This window comes from Rhincodon typus, chromosome 4 (assembly GCF_021869965.1).
Source record: "Rhincodon typus isolate 14 chromosome 4, sRhiTyp1.1, whole genome shotgun sequence".
Classification (NCBI taxonomy): domain Eukaryota; kingdom Metazoa; phylum Chordata; class Chondrichthyes; order Orectolobiformes; family Rhincodontidae; genus Rhincodon; species Rhincodon typus.
In genome coordinates this window covers 91,050,911-91,072,525 of record NC_063335.1, presented here as the reverse complement: position 1 = coordinate 91,072,525, position 21,615 = coordinate 91,050,911, and the positions used below count along the sequence as shown (strand labels likewise).

Here is a 21,615-nt window from a genome sequence, read left to right as displayed (position 1 = left end):
ACTTTAAGGGCATTTAAATGGTCATTGGATAAACATATGGATGATAATGGAATAGTTTAGGTTAGATGGGCTTCAGATTGGTTTCACAGGTCGGCGCAACATCGAGGGCCGAAGGGCCTGTAATGTTCTATGTTCTATGGTGGAAGTAGTTAGCATTGGTTCATGCAAATAAAAGTGTGATGGGTTAAGAATCCCAGTCTGGATTACAGTACGTGAGTCATTACAGACATGACCCATGCCAAGTACATAAGCCTAGGAGGAGCAAATGATTGACCCATGATTCTCAGCTTTCCACCACTGGAGGTTTCCTTCCTGTCATGTCAGAGTCTGTTGGAGATTAATTGATAGAGATTGTCATAATTAATCAATCAACAACCCCATTGCTGTTTTATTGTTCAACTAGGGAGGGAAACTGGCTTATAGAAATGGTGGGGAAAAGTGCTGATTAAAACAGAACAAGCTGTCTAGTTCATCCATTTGAGATTTTTTTTAAAAAATGGAGATAGCATTCAGTCACTGAGCCAATTTGACACCAAAACAATTAAAAATGATCTTACATAGTACTTTAGTTGCAGGACAGCCTGACCCTCCAAGCATATTCCAGTCTTTTTACAAAAAAAAAAAAAAAGACCGAACAACAACTTTAAAGAGTTCCAGCTTGTCGCCTGGCCTGTATAAAAGAGAGAAATGTGAAGACAAACATTTTGTTATGACAAGTTTCCAGGTTCAAGCACGGGGGGGGGGTGGGGGGAGGAGGAAGAGAATTCTTGGCGTTAGAGATTCCCCAACACGGAGTTTAACTCCACAGCATGTCACTGATCAATTGGACACCTCAAGGTAAGGTGATTGACAATCTGAATTAACAATTGGGTGGGGAGCATATCAGTGAAGGTTACACAATGTTAGGAAGGTCAAACAGGGCACTGGCAGGGGTATTGATCAGTGTGGGGCTGCCAGTGGAAGGGGTGACAATGGTGGAGGTCAACTGGGAAAGGGCAAAGTTGATCAGTTGGGTTTCAACTTGAAACCATAGCAACATGCTTAGGCCATTCTACCCCTCAAGCCTGTTCCAACATTCAGTGAGATCATGGCAGCTCGGGTGGAGTATAGTCATTGTTCCACCTTTGTACAAAAAGGAATAGGAAGAAAGATGGATGTGGTCAGTCAGAATTCTGGGAGTTAGGCAAGAAAAAACCAACATGCAGGCCTTAAAGTAGTAATTCGTTGGATTACTTGGTTACACATGCAAGCTCATGTATGAGCAGGTAAATAAAACAGAAGGAAGTGCTTTAGATTCATGGAATATTGGGACTGGCTCTGGCAGAAGTGGGACCTAGGCTAGACAGGTTGCACACAAAACTGGGACCGATTTCCTTGTGGGCCATTTGATATTGCTACTGGGGAGGGTCTAATGCAACTTAGTAGGGGTATGGGAACAAGGAGACAAATATCCAAAAAAGGAAGATCAAGGTGCACAGGATACTGACAGACGAGATTGTTGTGCAGAAGGAAGTGGGTCATTAGGTGACTGGAGTTATCAGAGTGAGGAAGGGTTAGTAAAGTCTAAACCTGGATTCCTGTACATGTGGATGCAAAGAATGTGATAAATAAGATTGCCAAGTTTAAGGTGAAGATTACAATACGGAAATATGATGCAACTATAACAGAAACGTGGCTCATAGAGGGATAGCACTGGATATTAAGTATTCCTGGGTACAAAGTCTTCAAGAAAGATAGGAAAATTAGAGTAGTGGCAGTATTGATTAAAGAGAACTTGATTGGCTGGAGAGAAGGATGTGTCAGAGGGGTAAAAGAGAAAATACATTTGACTATAGCTGAGGAACAAAAAAAAATTGTCAACTCTAGGCTTCGATAAGATGGGTAGACTGACTAGTCAGGACCTTACTATGGGAATGCTGCAGAGATTGTCATTTAAGTTTTTCATTAAGTTATGCAGAAACTCTTTCCTACACAACAGGGTCTGGTTGTGAATATTTGTATCTTCTAGCACATGCTAATAAAATACTTGCAAGTTTGACTGATAATATTAAATTAGTTTCCTCTAATTCCATAGCACAGTCCTGATTATTCAGTAATTATTGCCCAATAGCAGAATCACACTTAGTGCTTGGGCACTGTTTTGAGGCTTTCAAACAGATTGGATGAGCAGTTTGCATTTACTTGTTGCATTCAGGTGGGAACAGATGCTGTCCAGTGCATGGTGAGAAGTTGCTTAGAGACTCAGGAGGGTTTCAAATGGATTGAAGAGCTATTGGATAGGTTATCAATGCTTAGTCTGTATCAGAAGCCTGGATCAGTTGGGATGTATCCAAGGTTATTAAATTGTGAAGGCACTGACAACAAGTTTTCAGTCTTTTAGACTCAGGAGTGGTGTCAGAGTACTGGAAAAACACAAACATTACACTTATTCAAGAATGGGTGAACAGATAAACCCAGCAACTACAAAAATCAGTCTCCTCACCATTGACAGGTAGGCTTCTAGAAATAAAAACAGAAATTGCTGGAAAAACTCAGCCTGGCAGCATCAGTGGAGAGAAATCAGAGTTTGTGTTCTGGGTCCAGTCCTGAAAGATTAACTTGGATTTCTCTCCAGATGCTACCAAACCGGATGAGTTTTTCCAGGAATTTGTTTTTATTACTGAAGCTTCTAGAAATGATGATTCAGGATTAAGTTAATATTCACTTTGGAAAGTGCAGGTCAAAAAAGAAAAGGCAGAACAGACTTGAAGGCAAATCATTTTAAATAACTGGAGTTTGAAGGACTGGTAATATATTGTATATACATGTCCTAATGCAATTGATAAAGTGTCATTTGACAGATGACAGCAGAGTTATAATGGAATAAAAAAGGGAAGAATAGCAATATCATGTTTAAAACTCTCCCAACAGCCTCCTCGGAATGGATTTAGTCCTACACATTTCCTAGCTTCAGTCTAAATGGCAAAGAATGAGTTAGAGGCCAAAAATACATGTTTGTCAATAAAATTCAGCCCTACATTTTGCAACACTGTTTTGAATCTGTTACATTTAAACAGAAAACTGTCCACTGGGGATTAGGTCATTGCTTGAGCCAATGTTGGCATGTCAACATCCTTCTCCCTGCTTATTTCAACATATGTTCATTGTACAGCAATTATACAGTGAAGGAGACACAAGATATTAAGAAATGAACAGTACAGAAAGAGCTCCAACTGACCTCTCCTCAGAAGGCTTGTCCTGTACCGTCCCTCCAGGGTGCAGTTCCACCTCTCAAACCTGAACTGGTACTGACACTCAAGGGCACTCATACTGATTGCTTCCATGAGGGTCTCTGCCACTCCAGGGTCCCGACGGCACATTCGCCGTTGTTTCCGCTCCAGCTTCAGACGGTCACAGACCTTGAAGTGGGCCTTCCCGTGTGGCTGTCCTGTTTCTTGAGTCAGAGGCAAGATGGTGAGTGGTTCATTACCAGTTAAACTGTGAAGGAAAGGAGAAAGAGGGAAAAAAGGAAAACAAAAAAGCCATGAGTGTTGAAACTGGAGGAAAGGCAGGTTTTCCTCAGAAGAATTTGAACATAATCCACATCAACATTCCTCAGACATGCAATTTAGCATACTGCAGGTCTAGTATAGTGTGGTCTAAATAATCAATCCCCTCAACTTTGTTTCATCAAAACACTCCCAGGTTGTGTAAGGAATGCATTAGATCTGGTTTGAAGCTCACATTACATTCTACAAGGATTAGTAGGAAAATAAGTAATAGGAGAAGGTTATAATCATTGATCTCTGCCTTTTCAGTTAGAGCATGGTTAGTCTGCACTCCAACTCTATTTGCCCATCTTTACTCAATATATTGGAGAGAAGAGCACTAGCTCTTGAGCCATAATAGGTTACAGCTTTGCACTGCTTTCTACTAGTCATGACCACAAATTTATATGTTATGCTCTATTGCAATGTTGTATCATTCAACAAACCAATACCAGAGGATCAAGAAAGCTGGCCATTGCCAGCATTTACTGGCCTGGAGAAGGTATCATTGTCCATGTCCACAATACAAGAACAAATGAGAAAATTTGTTTTCTGGGTCAAGTATTAAAGTAAGGCTCTGTCTGACTGTCTGCTCAGCTGGGTACCTGGTAATTTATGTTGACGTTTCTGTTGCCACAACTCTAATGTTAGGGAGTTGCTCCAGTCAACATCAGCGGCTGCCATTAGACAGAAATGGCAATTCATCTCATTGCTGTCTTTGGGATCTTGCCAGGTGTAAAAATGGCTGCTGCTTTCGTCTACACAAGAGGGTGAGAGCACCTCAAACACATTTCATTGGTTACAAACTGTTGTGGAATAGCCAATGCGGTGTCATGGAAACTTTAAACTCTGTGCTTTACTATCTATCAACTCTCTATAGTTCCTTCGTGTTAGCCAAAGTTGTCAGCTGCAGAACCACTTGCCTCTAGCCAACTCTTGAGAGCTTGGTACCAAGCAGCTGGCAGTGACATCAACTTTTTAAAAAAGTGAAAAATGACTGATCCAAACAGTTATGAAGTCAAGACAGAGTTCTATGGTCAAGACATGGAGAAATAACTTGCATTTAGTTATCGTGAAAACCAACTCCCCTGATAGATAGTTAGTGGGACTCTGCTGTTCCACAATGGACGCCAATTTTGCATATGGTAACCGTAACAGGCCTTCAAGAAGTACTGCCTGTTTTTGAATAGTGAGGTGCTTGAGAAATACGGAATTGGTCACTATACACACACTAATTATGGGCTATTGTAAGTCACATGGAAGGCAGATCACAAAGTCAGTGGGGGGTGATCATGATCATTTCTGATGGACGTGTCATCCTCAAAAAGGCAGCGGAAACAGAGTCCTTGAATATTTAAAAAGGCACAAGTAGATAACTTTTCATGCTAAACAAAATCTGAAAGAACCATGGATGCTGTAAATTGGGAAAACATTAACTCTGGCGTTTCTTCACAGATGCTGTCAGATCTCATGAGCGTTTCCAGCAGCTTCTGTATTTCCACCACTGTCCCTAATTTATGCTGTTGCTCATGAAAAATCTATGGCATTAGCAATCATACTTTGAAATCGTGAAGCAGGTGAGGGGCCAAGTAGCTTACTTCTGCTCCTAATTTGCTCAAGTGCTGTTCAACACAATTCAACCTTGTGGTCTGCAGAATGAGTGTGAACTAAAGTTCAGGACTCCAAAATGCAAAACAAGTGGAGTTTCCAATCTGGCAAGGAATTTCTACCAGAGATTTTTAGGGGATGATCTGTAAAAATCCCCAAAGAAACAATTTTGTCAAAGGTTCCATGGACTTCCAATTAAGTAACGCCAGGTGATTGACATAGTCCACATAGAAGTGACTAGCACATGGTTACACTCTTACAGCAGCTTTACACGTTTCAGTTAGATGATAAGAGTCAAAGAAAGTCAGAAGGTGGCAGAACCTCAAACCATTTATCTCAGGAGTTCACAGCCATACCTCCAACTTGAAATAGAGAAAGCCAAATTCTGAAAGTCCATTCTTCATTTGAGGAGTAAGCTAGGATTATTCATTGTTTTTTTAATGTGGAAGACTAGGAGAGAATTATTCAGATTTCCTCCTGTTGATGTTCATTTCTAGAAATGTGAAGTCCAGCTGAGGCCACAATCCATCTAGACAGACATCTTTCATGTTTGATTAGACAACTGACACTCAAATGGTTCAGGAGTGAAAAATATACCAAAGCCTTCACTGAAAGGAAGGGAAATAAGCTGACTGCAACAGTAGAGGGACAGCCACTTCATATAGGACATTACTTGGTTGAGAAGTACTTTGCAAAGTCAGCTTGCAGCCTTACTGCAGCTGAGTATTTGCACCAACCTAAATTTTAGAAAAAAGTGGCAAAGTCCAAGCGTGAGTTCTTTTCTGGAGAATTGAACAGTATTCCAATCTTAATTCTCTTGCACAGCACTGGGAGCACATTGGGCTTTTGGAGCTGCCATCTGTCAAAGGAAAGTTGCCCTTAGCACTATTTCAAAGAACAGTGATGTTCGTGTTAGTGTCCTAGCTAAGACTATCAATTAACATCACAAAAAGGAGATTGTCTAGCCATTATCCCATTGCTGCTTGTAGGACCTTGTTGCTGGCAAATGGTGGCTTTGTTTCATACATAGTAGCTACACTTCAAAAAGTAATTCATTGGCTGTAAAACCATCTGGGATATCCCAGGATTCATCTTTTATTCTCTTTCCAAGAGTTCTTCCTAGTTTATGCCAATATTTTCAATAATGCTTCCCAGAGGTCATGGAAAATATCTTTGAAACACAATTAAAAGCAAGTTTGGAATCTCATTCATTACTCATACACAAATACCAACAATGACTTAGGCGAGATGGGTAAAAGGTTCTATTTGTTAAGATATGGAAGTTAGTGCTACAAAATGGATTACTTTTCATTTCAGATACAAAGTGTTGGAACCAATCATTTGAAATCAGGTGATTGAATAGTTAGACAACAATAAAATGGTCCATGGCAGTGCCAATATCATACTCCATACTCAAAGTACTCACAGCAGGAGAAATGGGAATAAATTGGGGCTGCATGGTGGCTCAGTGGTTAGCACTGCTGCCTCAGAGCCAAGGGCCTAGGTTCAGTTCCAGCCTCAGGCAGCTGTGTGGAGTTTGCATGAGTTTTCCTCCATTGCTCTGGTTTCCTTCCCACAGTCCAAAGGTGTGCAGGTTGGGTAGATTGGCTATACTAAATTTCCTGTAGTGTGCAGGCTAGGTGGATTAGACATGGGAAATGCAGGTTTACGGGGATGGTAGGTCTGAGTGGCATGCTTGGAGGATCAGTGTGGACTTGATAGGCCAAAGGCTTGCTTCCATCCTGTAGGGATTCTATGAATTATTGCCATTTCATGATTACTTGGTAATATCTCTGGATGCGATAGGTCATCCCATTCACATAGTACAGTGACCTTTTACCCAGTTTAATTAGTGCTTTGTAAAACAGAAGTTGGATAGAAAAACAAAGTTGCAAAAAGAGGAGAAAGATTACCTAATCAAACTAAGTGTACGACTAGAGGAGTTGACTTAAAGTGTACATCCTGCACTTAATAGAAAAGGCTGGCTAAACCAAAAGGTTTAAATCCAAAGTTCTTAAATACCTAAACAAATATCTTATTCTTGAGAACACTACTGCGATTTCTGTATCAGAGTGATGGACACTTTTGTGCCTTCCCAACATGAGGAGCTGCTGATCTGAAACATGTAGCAGTGAGCAGTTGCCAAGTGGAATCCACGACAACAGCTTAGGTTTCCACAGCACAGCCCTTCTTGATGAAAGACATCTTAGAACGGAGCACTAAAGCAGAAGGGTAGAAAGGAAGACCAAGAAGTGAATTATAAAGGTGCAGGGCTAGCCCAAATCACCTGTCTTTGAGATGACTCTCCAACATATGCAAAGTGCAAAAAAGTTTTCACCTGGAATTTCAGGAAAATTCTGATTCCCATTCACTTTGAGGGACAAAATTTGGCAGAAACCACAAGGGGGAAATAAAGATAATTGAATGTCTGTATGCATCGTCTCCACTGTACTGAAAACAGATGGAGAATTTCTCACCCCTACCCCTGTAGGGGTTCTGTCCACACTCACTTTTCCTCAGGGTTATATGCAAAATTGCACTCAGGCACCTAATGTCAGGAGCTGAGTGGAGTGCTGTCACCCATTAAGTAGCTTTGCATTGGACCAGAAGTTATCCTGTAATGGGTGCAAACCTGAATTACCACTATAGAGCATCTTAGCCAAATGGCTAGCCCAATCATCTGCCAGATAATCTGAAAGCCAAATTGGGATTGGGCCCCATATTAAGTTGTGACTGGAGTGGAATTTTGCACCCGCTTTGAGACAGGTTTGCTGGCAGACAGAATGCCCTTAGTCAGGGACAGCAATGGTTGGACACTGGTATTTCCCACCTCCATCCCAATTAAGACTATGGCTGCAAGCCTTGTGGTTGGCCTTTCCATTCCAAAGCAAGTTGAGGCCCTTATATATACACAAAGACTTTTCCTGCCACTGCTAATATAAACTCAGCAGGAAGCAAACAGGAGCACAATAAGCGAACCCCATTGTTTGCTTACTAATTCCCAGGGAGGGTCTCCTCATCAAAAGCACTTGGTGCTTGATCATGGGGCTGGGTAGGAGGAAGTCTTGGGTGGGTGCGTGCACCTAAAGCTACAACACTGCTTTAGCTACAGAAGCATCAGCGCAACACCATCCTAAGCTTCTCACATATGAGCAGCATAACAACAACAGGAATCTCTTGTGTTGTAGACAAAGAAGAGGTACTACATTTACTAATATTTGACCCTAAACAAAAAAAGACAGGATATATCCAGTACGACCCAAATTTCCAGAAGTACAGTATTTTGAGTTTAAAAAATATGGAAGAATGTCTGTGTTGTGGGGCTTTTGGCAAGATGTGTGGCAGAATTGGACAACAAGGTGTAGTAAGGCTCATTTCCAAATTGAGATCATGTCGCTCCATCATTTAGGCACTTTATAAATGGTTATGAGATTCTTGCTAGGCACCTGAGATGTCACCTGATGGTCATTGATTGGTAAATGCATTGTTAGTACCACACCAACTCATTACTATTCAGACTTCCATCTTACTAAAGATAGATGATGTCAAAGGAAAAAAAAATTGAGGAAGCCCTGGCAGGTTTGGCTCACCAAATGCTCTCAAGGACCTTCGTCTTGGACACAAGGCACCAACACTCCATTGGCATTGGCCCCATGCACTGTGTTGAACATTTCCCAGCCTCCAAGAACACTCATGGCACATGCTTGATCCACTTTCAGGATAATGTTACGATTTAATACCGCACTGGTAATCATTGTAATGCTGTAGCAAGGACACTGCACTCCGGGACAAGCATTCAGTTCAGATGGAACCAGGCTGTATCTCCAGGCTCTGCTCACTGGACTTCTGTTTTGCCTTACTCTTTTGCACTTCACCCTTCTTTGACAGAAATACAAGGCTCATAGAACTCCAATTTTGCCTTGCTGTCTAGTACAGACAACACCAGGAAGCTTGGCAGTGGTCAATGGCTATCAGTCGAGGAGGATAGCCTTTGCCTAGTTTCCCAGCAAAGTAAGACTTTGATACCAGTCCAGGCCATGCTGGGTGTGGTCATAATCAGGATTCTTCCTCAAAAGGGTAAGGAGCTGAATGACAGACTCAGGAGTCTCTGCCCTATTATGGCCAGTTTTCCTCAGACAGAGGAAAGTGGTGGCACAGCTTTTACGGTTGGTGCAGGTACAGAGTTGTAGGAGAGACAGTAGGCAGCAGAGGATATGCAGGGTCGATGCTGTCAGGGGGTTGGAGTTGGAGCCAGCAAGAGATATTGCAGACAATAAAAAACAGCGATAGAGCAGGAGCTTTGGTGGGAGGTGGGAACTGTAGCAGATACAGATTAAGTGGGAGGTATCAGAGATGAAGTGGTGGTACACATGCGGGCTGTTAGAAGGCCACTGACTAACTTGGGTGGCAAACTCAGACCAGTTCGGCATGGTCCTGGGGCAGTGGAAGTCCTGCTTGTGTCACTTTATCCAGCAGAACCTCTAGATCCCTCCCCACAAAGTGGGGTACTAATATCCCCCTGACACAAGACATGGGCAGAACTCACTAGGCCTCATGGCTAAAAAAAATTAAGAAAGCCTTCGGAGATAGCAAGAACTGCAGATGCTGGAGTCAGAGACAACAGTGTTTCTCCTCTAGCTCCACACTGTTGCTTAAGACCATGACAACTCAGGCTCAGCCAAAAAAAAAAATCAGCCTTATGTATTTCAGTGCTGTTGACCTCAGTTTTCAGTATTATTTATGGTTTCAAGAACATTTAAAATATTAAATGACTTCAGTGATATCATTAGCAATTCTAGTCTTGCCTATCCTACCCCAACAATAACCCTTCCCCACCAACTTCAGCAACCCCGTGTCATAAACCTACAACTAAGCATGTGACTTCACTTCCTGAAGCAGTTATTAATAGGCCTCTTCTGGGGTACTGTGCACAGTTCTGGTTGCCCTGTTATTGGAAGGATATTGTTAAATTACAGAGGGTTCTCAAAAGATTTACCAGGATGTTGCTGGGAATGGAGGGTTTGAGTTATTAAAAAAGACTGGGACTTTTGCTGGAGTGTAGGTGGTTGATGGGTGACCTTGAGGTTTATAAAATCATGAAGGCTAATGGCAAAGGTGGGGAGTTCAAAACTAGGGGGAATATTAAAGATGAGAGGAGAAAGATTTAAATAAGAAAGGGACATGAGGGACAACTTTTTTCTAAAACAGTGTTTATGCAGGGAATGAACTGCCAGAGAAAGTGGCAGATGCAGGTACAGTTGTAACATTTAGAAAACATTTGGATAAGCTCATGGATAGGAAAAGTTGAGGGAAATGGGCCAAGTGCAGGCAGGTGGAGCTAGTTTAGTTTGGGAACATGGTCAGCATGGACTGGTTGAACTAAAGGGCCTGCTTCCATGCTGTATGACTATAATTCAGATTGTTGAAGATAAAAAGGCAGAGAGATGGAAAAAGAGAAATCATATAGAAATTCTGCACAGACAGAATATAGGAGATAGAGAACAGCTCCATCCAACTAGCTACTGTGTGGCAGGAATGGAGGCAGGGGATTCAGAAGGATAGCTGGGACTTGGGTCTGGAAGCTTGGCTACCTACTGCAAGGAGGAATGTTTGCAGACTAAAGGGGCCTATTTATAATAGACAATTTTAAATGGTTGCTCACATGTTGTTGGTGCCAGGCTGACTCCTTCCCACCTCCACCCCACTGTTGTGGACATGCCAGTATCTTAGCATGGCCTTTCTAGAACAGCTCAAGGGTCCACTGGAGTTGAAGGCTGTAGGCAGAGAAATCAGGGACCCAGAAGAGTTTCTCCCTGTTATGAGCGTGTAATTGCTCCCAGACCTTGCAGTTCAATTTGTGCATACTGCTCTGGGCACCCCTCACCCTCAGGCACACCAACACCACTCCCAATCACAACCAACCATGCACGCAGGAAGAAGATTAAGCTTTTCTCAAAAAAAAGGAAATGGAGACAAGCAGAGATCAGCAAACAGCTAGAAAACCAGAGACAGACAGAGGGAGGGAAGGAGATCTCTTTATCCCTTAAGTGTCATAAATTTGAACCTAGGTCAAGAAGAGGACTGAAAACTGTTTTAACCCGCATGGATTTTCCATCCCATCAGTCTAGGCTGGATTTGGATCCAGATCAAGGAGGTGAAAGGCCAACATTCTAACATGTACTGCCTTCCAGTCTCCAGAGGAGTCCCAAAGATACTCCAACCAAGCCCATTTCCCCTTCAGAATCAGCCCTGATGACATCATTACCTTATGACATTACTGGCTTAGTTGAATGCAATAGACCATTTTTGACAGCTCTCCTCATTGCAGGTTGGCACAGGCCCATCTCATTTTATTTTTATAAGGAAGCATTATAGTTACAGCTGCTTTACTGAAGCATTTTTCCAGTCCGATTTCACTTAACTCTTTGTGCTCTATCAATGGAGAAATTATTCCATGCATGGTGGGTTTTAGAGTGATTCAATGTATCTTTGTTGGAACGTGGTGCATTCAGGCACTGACCTTGTCAACACTCTAGAACCCATCCGACCAGGGTCAAGAAATTAGAAGTGGTTTGGTGTAATCATACATAAAGAAATAGGAATTATTAGTTATAAGAATAAATGTCTGCAATGCCCCATCATACTGCTGCAGTGGAGAAAAACGTGGACAGAATCTTTGAGTGCAAGTTGCATCGTGTTCACTGGAAATCTGTGAGGCCCAGTGATGTCTCACTACATCTTACCAAACTCACCTCATTAACTATCTATCCTACTCCATAAGATTCCACGTGCCGAATTCTAGTCTCATCTTACCACACACTGTTCCCAGAACAACGCATCACCTCATTGGATTTTACAGATTTGAGCACAGCTATTTGTTCACCCAGGCAATGGTGCTCCACTGCACAGTGGAGATCCTATTGTTCAGGGCACTGTGCAGGTAGGATGTCCTCTTCATGCCAGACTATTACAGGCTTTGACAGGAGCCCATGCAACCTGATCAAAAGTTGCTACACAGTTCAGCAGCCTTTGCTTAACATTCAGTTCTTTTTCCTTCATATGGGAAACATCCTGACTGACAGCTCCAAGTAACTAACTGTTTCAGAACCCCTGGATTGGTATTGGAGGCTGCCATTAACTTACTATGCCAGGATTCCCTAAACAAAGGCCATCTCTCTTGACCTGACTGTGGCTTGCTGACAACATCCCTGGCTTTGTATCTGCACAAAGTGGCAAGCCTGTGTTTTTTTGGTGGGGAGGGAAATTGCAAGATAAAGCAATGCAGGGCAGGGATGCTCGAGCATCCAGTTAGGGTCAAAGTGACTAAGTCCTAACAGTAAGCAAATAGGCCTGATACACAGCTTGGTCCATAAAGCGCAGAAGTGTATGGTCAGTGGACTGGAAGTGTGCCATGACGTTTCTTAGACTGGTGCATGTTAGACCCAATGTCTATGAAATGTGAGGTACTGGTGCCAGTGTCCAACATGGTCAGCCCTTTGGACAGAAAGTAGCAAGCAGAAGTCACCAGGTAGCCACTCTAATTTCCACATGCAATTTCTTGATGTCTAGCTTGTTTGGCATGACAAGTTGAATTATGAACATGCTGCATTAATAAGCTGCAATGCCCTTAATTTGTAACTCCTCTGCCTAACCAGAAACTCATCTCACCACTTAAAATCATAACGATATGAGTCAATGGAGATAGGGTTTGATAGATTTCTGAGATTCTACTGTAAATCTCGCCATAGCTCATATTACTCCAACCCCTGTAAGATTCCATTCCATACATCAGCATTGTGTCTCTGAAGAGAGATTGGTTCTGGTAAGTTAGGAACAGAAGACAAAAGATGACCACTGTTGCTGTAGAAAGTGTTAGCAAGACCTCATGTAGGGGACTTGGTTATGGTCACCTGATCTTATCCAGCAAGACCGCACTCCTTGAAAGTAGTCCATGATGATTCAAGGTATAAATTGTGAAGAAGTTTTATTTTCAGTACCTTTGTAATGACCTGATTTTTAAAATCAAGGAAACTAAAACTGACAATTTGCCACTTTGGCAAGTTTACAAATCGTTCTTGAGCAGAAGCTTAAAACAAGTAGTAAAGATGAAATGGCAAGGCAAAGAGTGGGTTAATTAACATTTGACTATTTTAGGTGGAAAGATACTGAAGAGGCAGTACAAGTTGGTTCAAGCGACAAGTGGCTATTGGTCCGGAAATAAAATGTACAATATGATCTGAAGGCAGACAGAGGGACTGATGGATATGGGATGAAAAGAAGTGGCTGAATGGAATTCAGTCTGTAGAGAAAGATCAGGATAGAAACAGGGATCATTGCACATGGAAAGAGATACTCGGAGATATTGTGACATAATCAGACAGACAGCAATGATAAAGGGGGGAAAAAACCAGGAGAGTGAAATGCAAGGAGAAAGACGAAACAGACTGAAGGGCTTATTAGTGTGATGTTGGATGCTGAAGAAATCATATTGGACTTGAAACATTGTCTCGCCACAGAAGCTGCCTGAGCTGTTGAGTTTCTCCAGTACTTTCATTGCAGATTACCAGCATCTGCATTTTTTTGTCCTTTAGCGTCCACTTCCTCCTTGGTTACACAATTTAAAAACTTGGAGCAGTTTACATGCAGCCAGGGAACATGAATGACCAAGCTCCACCCTCTTTGCCAGGCATAATATTTAGAAGGCATGAGCTGAGTAGCACCCTCTTGTGATCAGCTTGATCATTGCACTGCAGTGTTATAAAAAGCAACAAAGCTGTTAGCACAATGCAGAAGGAAAAGGGATCGTCAATCTGACCAATATACAGTTCTTGAATAGATAAGAGATACATGGACAGGAATTTACAACAAGTTAGACGTCTTAAACACTAACCACAAGTGAACGGTTCAAAAACTTTTATTTCCAGATAAAGACAAAGACAGAGTCCCAAACTTCCTCAGTCAGATTCCTCTAGGACCATTTTTCTGGATGCTGAACTTAATTCATTTTAAGGGCCAGTATTGATTGCCAAATCCTTGTTCCAAGGAATGGTGGTAGGCCCTTTTCTTGAATTACAATGCAGTGGGTCTTGAGTTACTTAGTTAAACTGGATTGTAATGGTAGGTTTCTTGCTCTGAAGTTTGTGTGTGAACCAATTGTACTTAAAAATGAAAATTTGTTAGCTTCTTGGTCATTTTTACTGGTGTCTGCTTTAGTTTTACTCCTAGATTTTACCTGCACTGAAGTTAAATTCTCAATTTAGTTGAAGTGAGGTTCAGTATGTCCCTGGTTTAGTTATCTGAATTACCAGTCCAGTAACAAACACTGGTCAAGACTGACCCTGACCTCTGCTGATACAGCACAAGAATCCTTAGGATGACTGTGGAGGGGAATGTTTCTAATACTGCAGGCAAACACCTTGGGGAAAAGAAAGGCTGGTACAGATCTCACCGAATGAAGTGGCAGTGCACAAGTATGACACAGTAATGGAGCATGGAAGGTATTGGGGTCAAAAAAGGTGGTCACCTCTGGGACAAGACTGAGTCAGAAAGTGACTAAGTGCAAATTCTGCCTTTCACAACTTCGTGCCAGACTGACATGCCACTGACTCTCACAGCTTTTTATAAAAACTTCAGTGTATCTAAGGTACAGAGTCTTCTAAAACTACCTAAATAGTCACTGATGCAATTTAAGAAATACAGTAGCCAGTTTGCAACCTTCTCTGCTCTTTTTCAAATGGCCAGGTTTACAATTTCATCTGAAAGGTGGCATCTAACAGTACAGCATTCCCTCAGGCTGACACCTGGGGTTAGTTGCTCAGGCTGTCAAGAGTATTATTTGAACCCACATCCTTCTCCTTCAAAGGGTATGGAGCCAAGTGCTGACATTTTGAAATTCCCATGTTGGTAATGTATTGATAAGCTTAAAATGTTCTTAACACTTACAATAGCAACAGCCACGAGAGCTAGGATAGTGTTTTGTGCTAATTTTCCAAAGTACTACCATGAGGAAATGAACAAATTGTGCTGTCCTACCACATTCAAGAATGTAGAAAGGCTTTTAGAACTAACAAATCCATCCCTTTGTTTGTAGGGCTACCTAGCTCTTACCATTTGACTGTTCAGTCCTTTCTGGCAGCTGTGCCTCCAGTCACGTGGTTTCAAATTTGAGTCCCACTATGAAGTTCAAGCATAAAATAGGTCTATACTCCAGTGCAAAGGAGTGCCATATTCAAAGTACTCCCTCTTTTAGATGGGACCTCATCTGCTGGATGTAATAAAAGAATTCTACTTATTTTCAGAGGAGCTATCCCTGGTGACCTGTCAATACTTATCTTGCAATCAAACGGATTATCTGGCTATTAGCCCATTGCTGTTTGCTGTGTGCCTTATTGGTGGCTGGATTTCCTACATTACAGCAGTGACTTCATAAAGAATAATCGTTGATGTAAAGCCCTGAGATGTCTGGTAATCATAAAAAAAGTACCAAATAAAATGCAAGTATTTTTCTCCTTTCCTTGCCAGAAAGGGGGGTCAAAGGAGATGACAGTCCTCCTTATAGCTAGTTTCAGTGCATGGAGTAATTTTAAGCCATAGAAGAGAGTTTTGCCTAGGCTGGCATTTGGCTGCAGTTATTGCCATTTGCCCTCAGTCTTCTATAATGAAAATAAGTTAATGTTTTCACTTCCTAATCATTCTCCTATCGCAAGACAGCGATTAATGTTGCAAGACAGGAGGAGCTCTATTGCAAACTCCACACTCCCACATTCAAATGCCCTGCCAATACTATCGACCACAAGTTGAAGCTTGGCACTTAGTTGAGGCAAAGGGCATGTGAATGATTGCCTGCCACAGGCATGAAATCTGGATTCAGTGAATAAGTCTGGAACAAAACTAGTCTCAGTAATGGGCATCATGAAACAATTGAAGATTGCTGTAAAAATCCATCTGGTTCACAAACACCTTTTAGGGAATCACATTTGTCACTGACCAGTATGGTGGCTAAGGGGTTAGCGCTGCTGCCTCACAGCACCAGGGACCTGGGTTCAATCCCAGAACCCCAGCCTCGGGCAACTGTGTAGAGTTTGTACATTCTCCCTATGTCTGCATGGGTTTCTGCTGGGTGCTCTGGTTTCCTCCCACAATCCAAAGATGTGGGGGATAGGTGGATTGGCTATGCTAGATTGCCCATAGTGTCCAGGGATGTGCAAATTAGGTGGAAACTTCAGACCTACACATATGGTTGACTGCCAGACTCTGACATGCCACTGGCTCTCATGCAGCATCTTGGACACCAAGTTCCAAGATCTTAGGTCATGCTCCATGGATAGTGACTGCATGCAACTAACCCCATACCCCAAGATCTTATCCCCATTGACAAAGTGGGGTGCCAATTTCTCCAGTCCAACGTATCTGTGGCATTTGCCAGGATACATGCAGAGCACAGGCTGACTGCTAGTACTGAATGCTCTGAAGGATCTGTGTTGGACACCAGGCACATATACCAAAGCATGTTCCATGGGCACTAACCAAACACCACTTGGCCACAGTTATTGGCATTCAATGTGCCAGGCACTAGGAGCCCTCATGGCACTGAGACTTCTGCATGGGCAACTACCATTGGAATGCTGCAGCTGGGATAAACTGCACTGAGGGACTCAGCCAGGACAGGGAGTGGACTGGGCTAAATCCCCAGGCTCTGCACTTGCTGTCATTGTGCTCACTCACTGAACCTACCTGGATACACAGAATCCCTGTCTTGCATTGCCTTGCCTTTTTGTGCTTTGCTCCCTCAGTCTGAAAAATTGTCTTTGCTTTGCCATTTAGTACAAACACAGAAAGAAAGCCTGGCCCGATTGTCAGCAGGGCCTCAGCCAAGTGTAGGGCGATAGCTTTCATTCAGTGGGTCCTGGCAGTGTATGTCAAGGGCAGCTGCCAACTTTAGACCAGGGTTTTGGAAATGACCAGTCAGGTAGATTTAAACACAAAAAAAGGGGGTCAGGAACCACATGTTAAGTAGCCCAAGAAAAAGTCCTGACTCTTTCCACTTTAATTTGAAGTCATTTTCCTAATGGCAGGTATTAGGAGATGAAAGTGGGCAGTGGAGAAGGTCATTGACTTTCTCCTTACAGCCTTTTGGAAGAATGCGCAGGATGAGCTGCTTAGTCCAAGTTGCAACCTTGGCTAGGCTGGCATGGTCTGGTGTCATTGCCTCCACTGCTGGTCCTGGCAGTAGAGTATGCCACCTCTACAGCAGGATTGCTATGTCCCTGCCCATAGGCAGGGATGATTTCCCTCTGTCTATCTGGGGAAAGTTTCAGCAACCTCACAGGGAGTTCCAGACTGAATGCTTGTCCAGGTGCACAGCTGGCTTTTAAACATGGCACCAGTGCCATGGATGCTGGTAAATTCAGAATATGCTGAATGGGGAGCTGTTCTGGGCATGGTGCATGGTAAGAGGAGGCTGCAATTGAACACTAGGGATGCCATAAGATAGGGTAGATATTTAAGGAGTGAGTTGTTAAGGTATGGTGAGGGAACTCACCAGGCCTCATGTCAGAGATCCCTCAAACTATGATGCACCTCGGACTTAGCCAAAATAAATGTCAAGATTCAATCCCATTAGTGGTAATGAGTATAGCCAGCCCCAGCATACAGAGAATTACCTTGCAATTCCCTCATGTGTAATACTGCTGTGAATCATGTGGCAGCTACATCAAGACAGCTGTACCAGCAAGATCTTTAAGTGACTAATTTATTATGCAAAGCCAAATAGGAATCTGAAATGAAAGCTGAGAATTGTACTTTGAGATGATACAAGATGAAAACTGTGGCAACAATACAGAGCAATGAGGACTGAACTTCAGCTTCAGAGCTGAGCAATTGAGGAAAGAAGTGTTTTGAGATGACCTCTACTAGAGAGAAGATCAATGACATTGAAGAAAAGAAGGCAATACGTCCTATATTCTTATCATTTGGCAAAGACTGTTGAGCTTTTTCCCCCATCCATCCACGCCTACTCCCAATAATTCAGTCCTCAAAAAGATTCTCTCCTGATATGGTGGAAAGCCTTGCATTGTTTCCATAAGGGAAGACCAAAAGTTGGCTGGAATGTAACTACATCTCCTCCCCCCACCCCAAGTCAGACAGGTTGAAAGTTAGGAGTCAGACTAATGGATGTTCACCAGCTATCCTGGTAGAATCCAGATAACTGCTGTGTAAAAAATGCATATTGTTACATAAACAATCCAAACACAACAAATCTTTCAGACCAGCAAACAAAACATGTTCAGTAGGTTGCAGTTGTCTACAGTACATTATAATTGATAACTCAAGGGACTCAAATGCTCTGGGCAGGCTACAAATGAAAGAATGAGATTGCTTCATAGGCCACTAGGTACAGAAGTCAAACTGATGAGATTTAGCCCAAAATCTTCCTACTCTTTATCCTGCAGCTCCCACACCTGATATTCTTTGGTCAGCCAAAGTCCTGTAATACAAAACAATACAACCCAGTAATGGGAAAGTCTGTCCCAGCCTATTAAAGGCTCTAGAACACCAACACTTTCACTACTACATCGAAGGTCCTCATCAACTTTATTGCCATGATCCTCTCGGTCAGATCATTCTAACCATCTACTGACATTGAGCAAAGCAATGTCTAAATATAGACATGACACTGACCATGGATTGAACCATGAGTTCAAATCCTACCACAGCTGGCTATCAAAAATTCTAAAACTTCATGGAATAGCATCACGAGATAAAGAAACTAAACCAGGAAAAGTGCCTTTTTGTAGTGAAAAACCTAAGTGGTTCCTTAATGCTCTTCAGGAAAGCAAACAGCTGCTCCTGCCTGCTTTGGAGCAAATTGGCCTCAGTCACACATATGGTTCTGTGTCCTGTAAAGTTGTGAAAGTCATTGCTAACCTAGTAAAGAACACTTTTGGAAGCCAACTAGGAGTGAAAAATAAGTGTGCCTTCTTCATATATTCCAAAACAGTTGAAATCCCTTTAAAGTCTTTGCAAAGATCAATAGCTCGGGTTGTGGGTGTGCTTGTTGATTTGCTCACCGAGCTGGCTTGTTTTGGTTCAGACGTTTCGTCACCATGCCAGGTGACATCAGTGGAGCTTCTGCTGAAGCAATATTACTCTACTCTGCTTGGAATTTATACTGTCCAGTCTGTTATGGTGAGTACTGTCATTTCTGGTTTTGATCTGTATGGGTTTGTATATGGGGTCCATTTCTATATGTTTGTTGATTGAAGTATGGGTGGAGAACCATGCCTCTAGGAATTCCCATGTGTCTATGTTTGGCTTGGGCTACTATGGTTACCTTGTCCCAGTTAAACTGATAGCCTTCATTGTCCGAATGTAGAGATATTAAGGGGGGTCCATCGTATTGTTTTGCTCTCCTTAATGAACTCTTGGTGAGCAGTCAACTACCTCAGTTAAAATCCTGGTTTTATTTTTCTTGATCTATTATCCTGGCTCAGAGGTAAAAGTCTGGGTTTATCTACTCCATTTGCTTAAGTGTAATATTTCTTGTTTATTCATTCATGGGATGAGGGTATCACTGACTAGGCCAGCATTTACTGCCCAGAGGGCAGTTCAGAGTCAACCATGTTGCTGTGGGTCTGGAGTCACATGTAGGCCAGACCAGGTAAGGATGGCAGTTTCCTTCCCTAAACATTAGTGAACCAGATGGGTTTTTCCTGACAATCAATGGATTCACAAGTCAATAGATTTTTAATTCCAGAATTTTTTGCTTTAAAATTCAATTCAAATGCCACCATCTGCCATGGTGGGATTCAAACCAAAGCCCCTTGACCATTACCTTGGTTACTGGATTAACAGTCCAGCAATAACATCAAACTCCCTGGTTTATTTTCTAATTGTGGTCCATACAACTTCATGTTTCTACATCCTCTTCAGTCAGTATGGTTGCCCTTCTCTAGGCCCAAAAGGTTACCACCTATTTGGAATGCTGTATCCTGTTCTGCCAAATTTTTTGGTGAGGTGGAAAAGGAGTGGCAGTTGATTGCCTAAGATTAAAGTGTACACTGGAATGTTCAAGTGAGCTCCCAGTGAGGGAGGTTCTTTAATAGGAAGGCAACTTCAGTATTACATTCAGTGTAGTGTACAGTACTTCAAATGGCAGAAATCTGTAAAGCCTCCAGCTTTAGGGTAATTTTATATCAGTGAGGGGGAAAGATAGATTTGAGCCTTTTCCCATTTAGCTTACTGCAAGATTGAAACTAATTCCTTCAACCTGATTGAGAGAAGAGGAACTGACCTCTGGGTAAATTCTAAAACTTAAAGTTCTTCTGAGAGGTGGTGGGGTGGCTGCTGCTTACCAGCTTGCACTTCTTGGTGAGCCTACCCTTATATGTAAACATTGAGGTTTGGCACCACTGGCTGTGCTTCCAGTACAAGCTAGTGGGCTGAACAAAGACAGATGCCAACATTGTTAACTGAGGTCAGTAGAATTGGCAAATTCTGCTTGTGGCCAATCTGCAATGCATTCTGGGTTAATCACTGCCTCCAGATCAACCCCTGTGAAGTTTTCACCACACAGGAAGTGAGGGATATCCGTTACATCATATAATCTAAAATGATGAGGAAGACAGATTGCACAATATATGTTGGTTGAGATTTGTGGCTATGTGCATATTCAACTTACTCCAATATGGTTAGTATGGCATGGATGTTTCGTGGTTTTGTTACTGGACAAACAATGCATAGGTTTACTAATGTCCTTTAGGGAAGAAAGAGGAGTGGAAGTAAAATTAATTTTTGTTTCACAAAATGAAAAATAGAGGATAACTCATTTACCAATGCCCATGTTAAGCTACTGCTGAAGATCACCTCAGATGATCTGCTTTCTTTTAGAACATACAGGTTATGGAAACTAGAGCTTTTAACAAACCTTCACTAATGTAGTTTTCATTCTTGGTGCCCAAGTCTTACACTCTGATCTTTGGCTCTTCAATTCAACTTCCTCTTAATAATATAATTCAGCATTGAAGGGTTAATACATGTAACTAGTCTGCTTATATCAGTAGGATGTTAAAAAACATGACAGCAGACTCCAGACAGATGATACTGTCTTAACAGCTTGAATTCTTACAATCTTTCTAGATCCTACCAAGGGCACAACTTCCAAGACCTGCCAGGATAACAGAATTAATAGCTGCTAAATCTTGTTGATGACTAGATCATGAGATGGGTTGGTACAGAAGATTGACTGTGGTGTTGAAGCGGCTAAGATACATTACGGGAATATATTTACTCCGTGTCCAATGCTGGTCAGGTTATGTTGATGTTAAGTGTGGGTGGGTAAAGTGGAAAAATAAAAGTGTGACTCCACACTCCTAGTCATTGTGGGTTGTGGAGAACATCTATTAGCGATAGGCTAACATTATAACCAACATGGTTAGCTTGTATTCCTCATGTGTTGCTCCTTGATGGAGCACTGAATCAG

General features: G+C 42.2%; 1 protein-coding gene across 1 annotated transcript in view; it reads right to left on the bottom strand.

The window, feature by feature from the left end:
• wnt9a (wingless-type MMTV integration site family, member 9A) overlaps nt 1-21,615 on the bottom strand; it is a 73,047-nt gene that overhangs the window by 41,990 nt on the left and 9,442 nt on the right. The window contains exon 2 of the mRNA XM_048596421.1: nt 3,218-3,477. Coding sequence (XP_048452378.1) covers nt 3,218-3,477 — 260 coding nt within the window. The remainder of the gene's footprint in view (nt 1-3,217; nt 3,478-21,615) is intronic.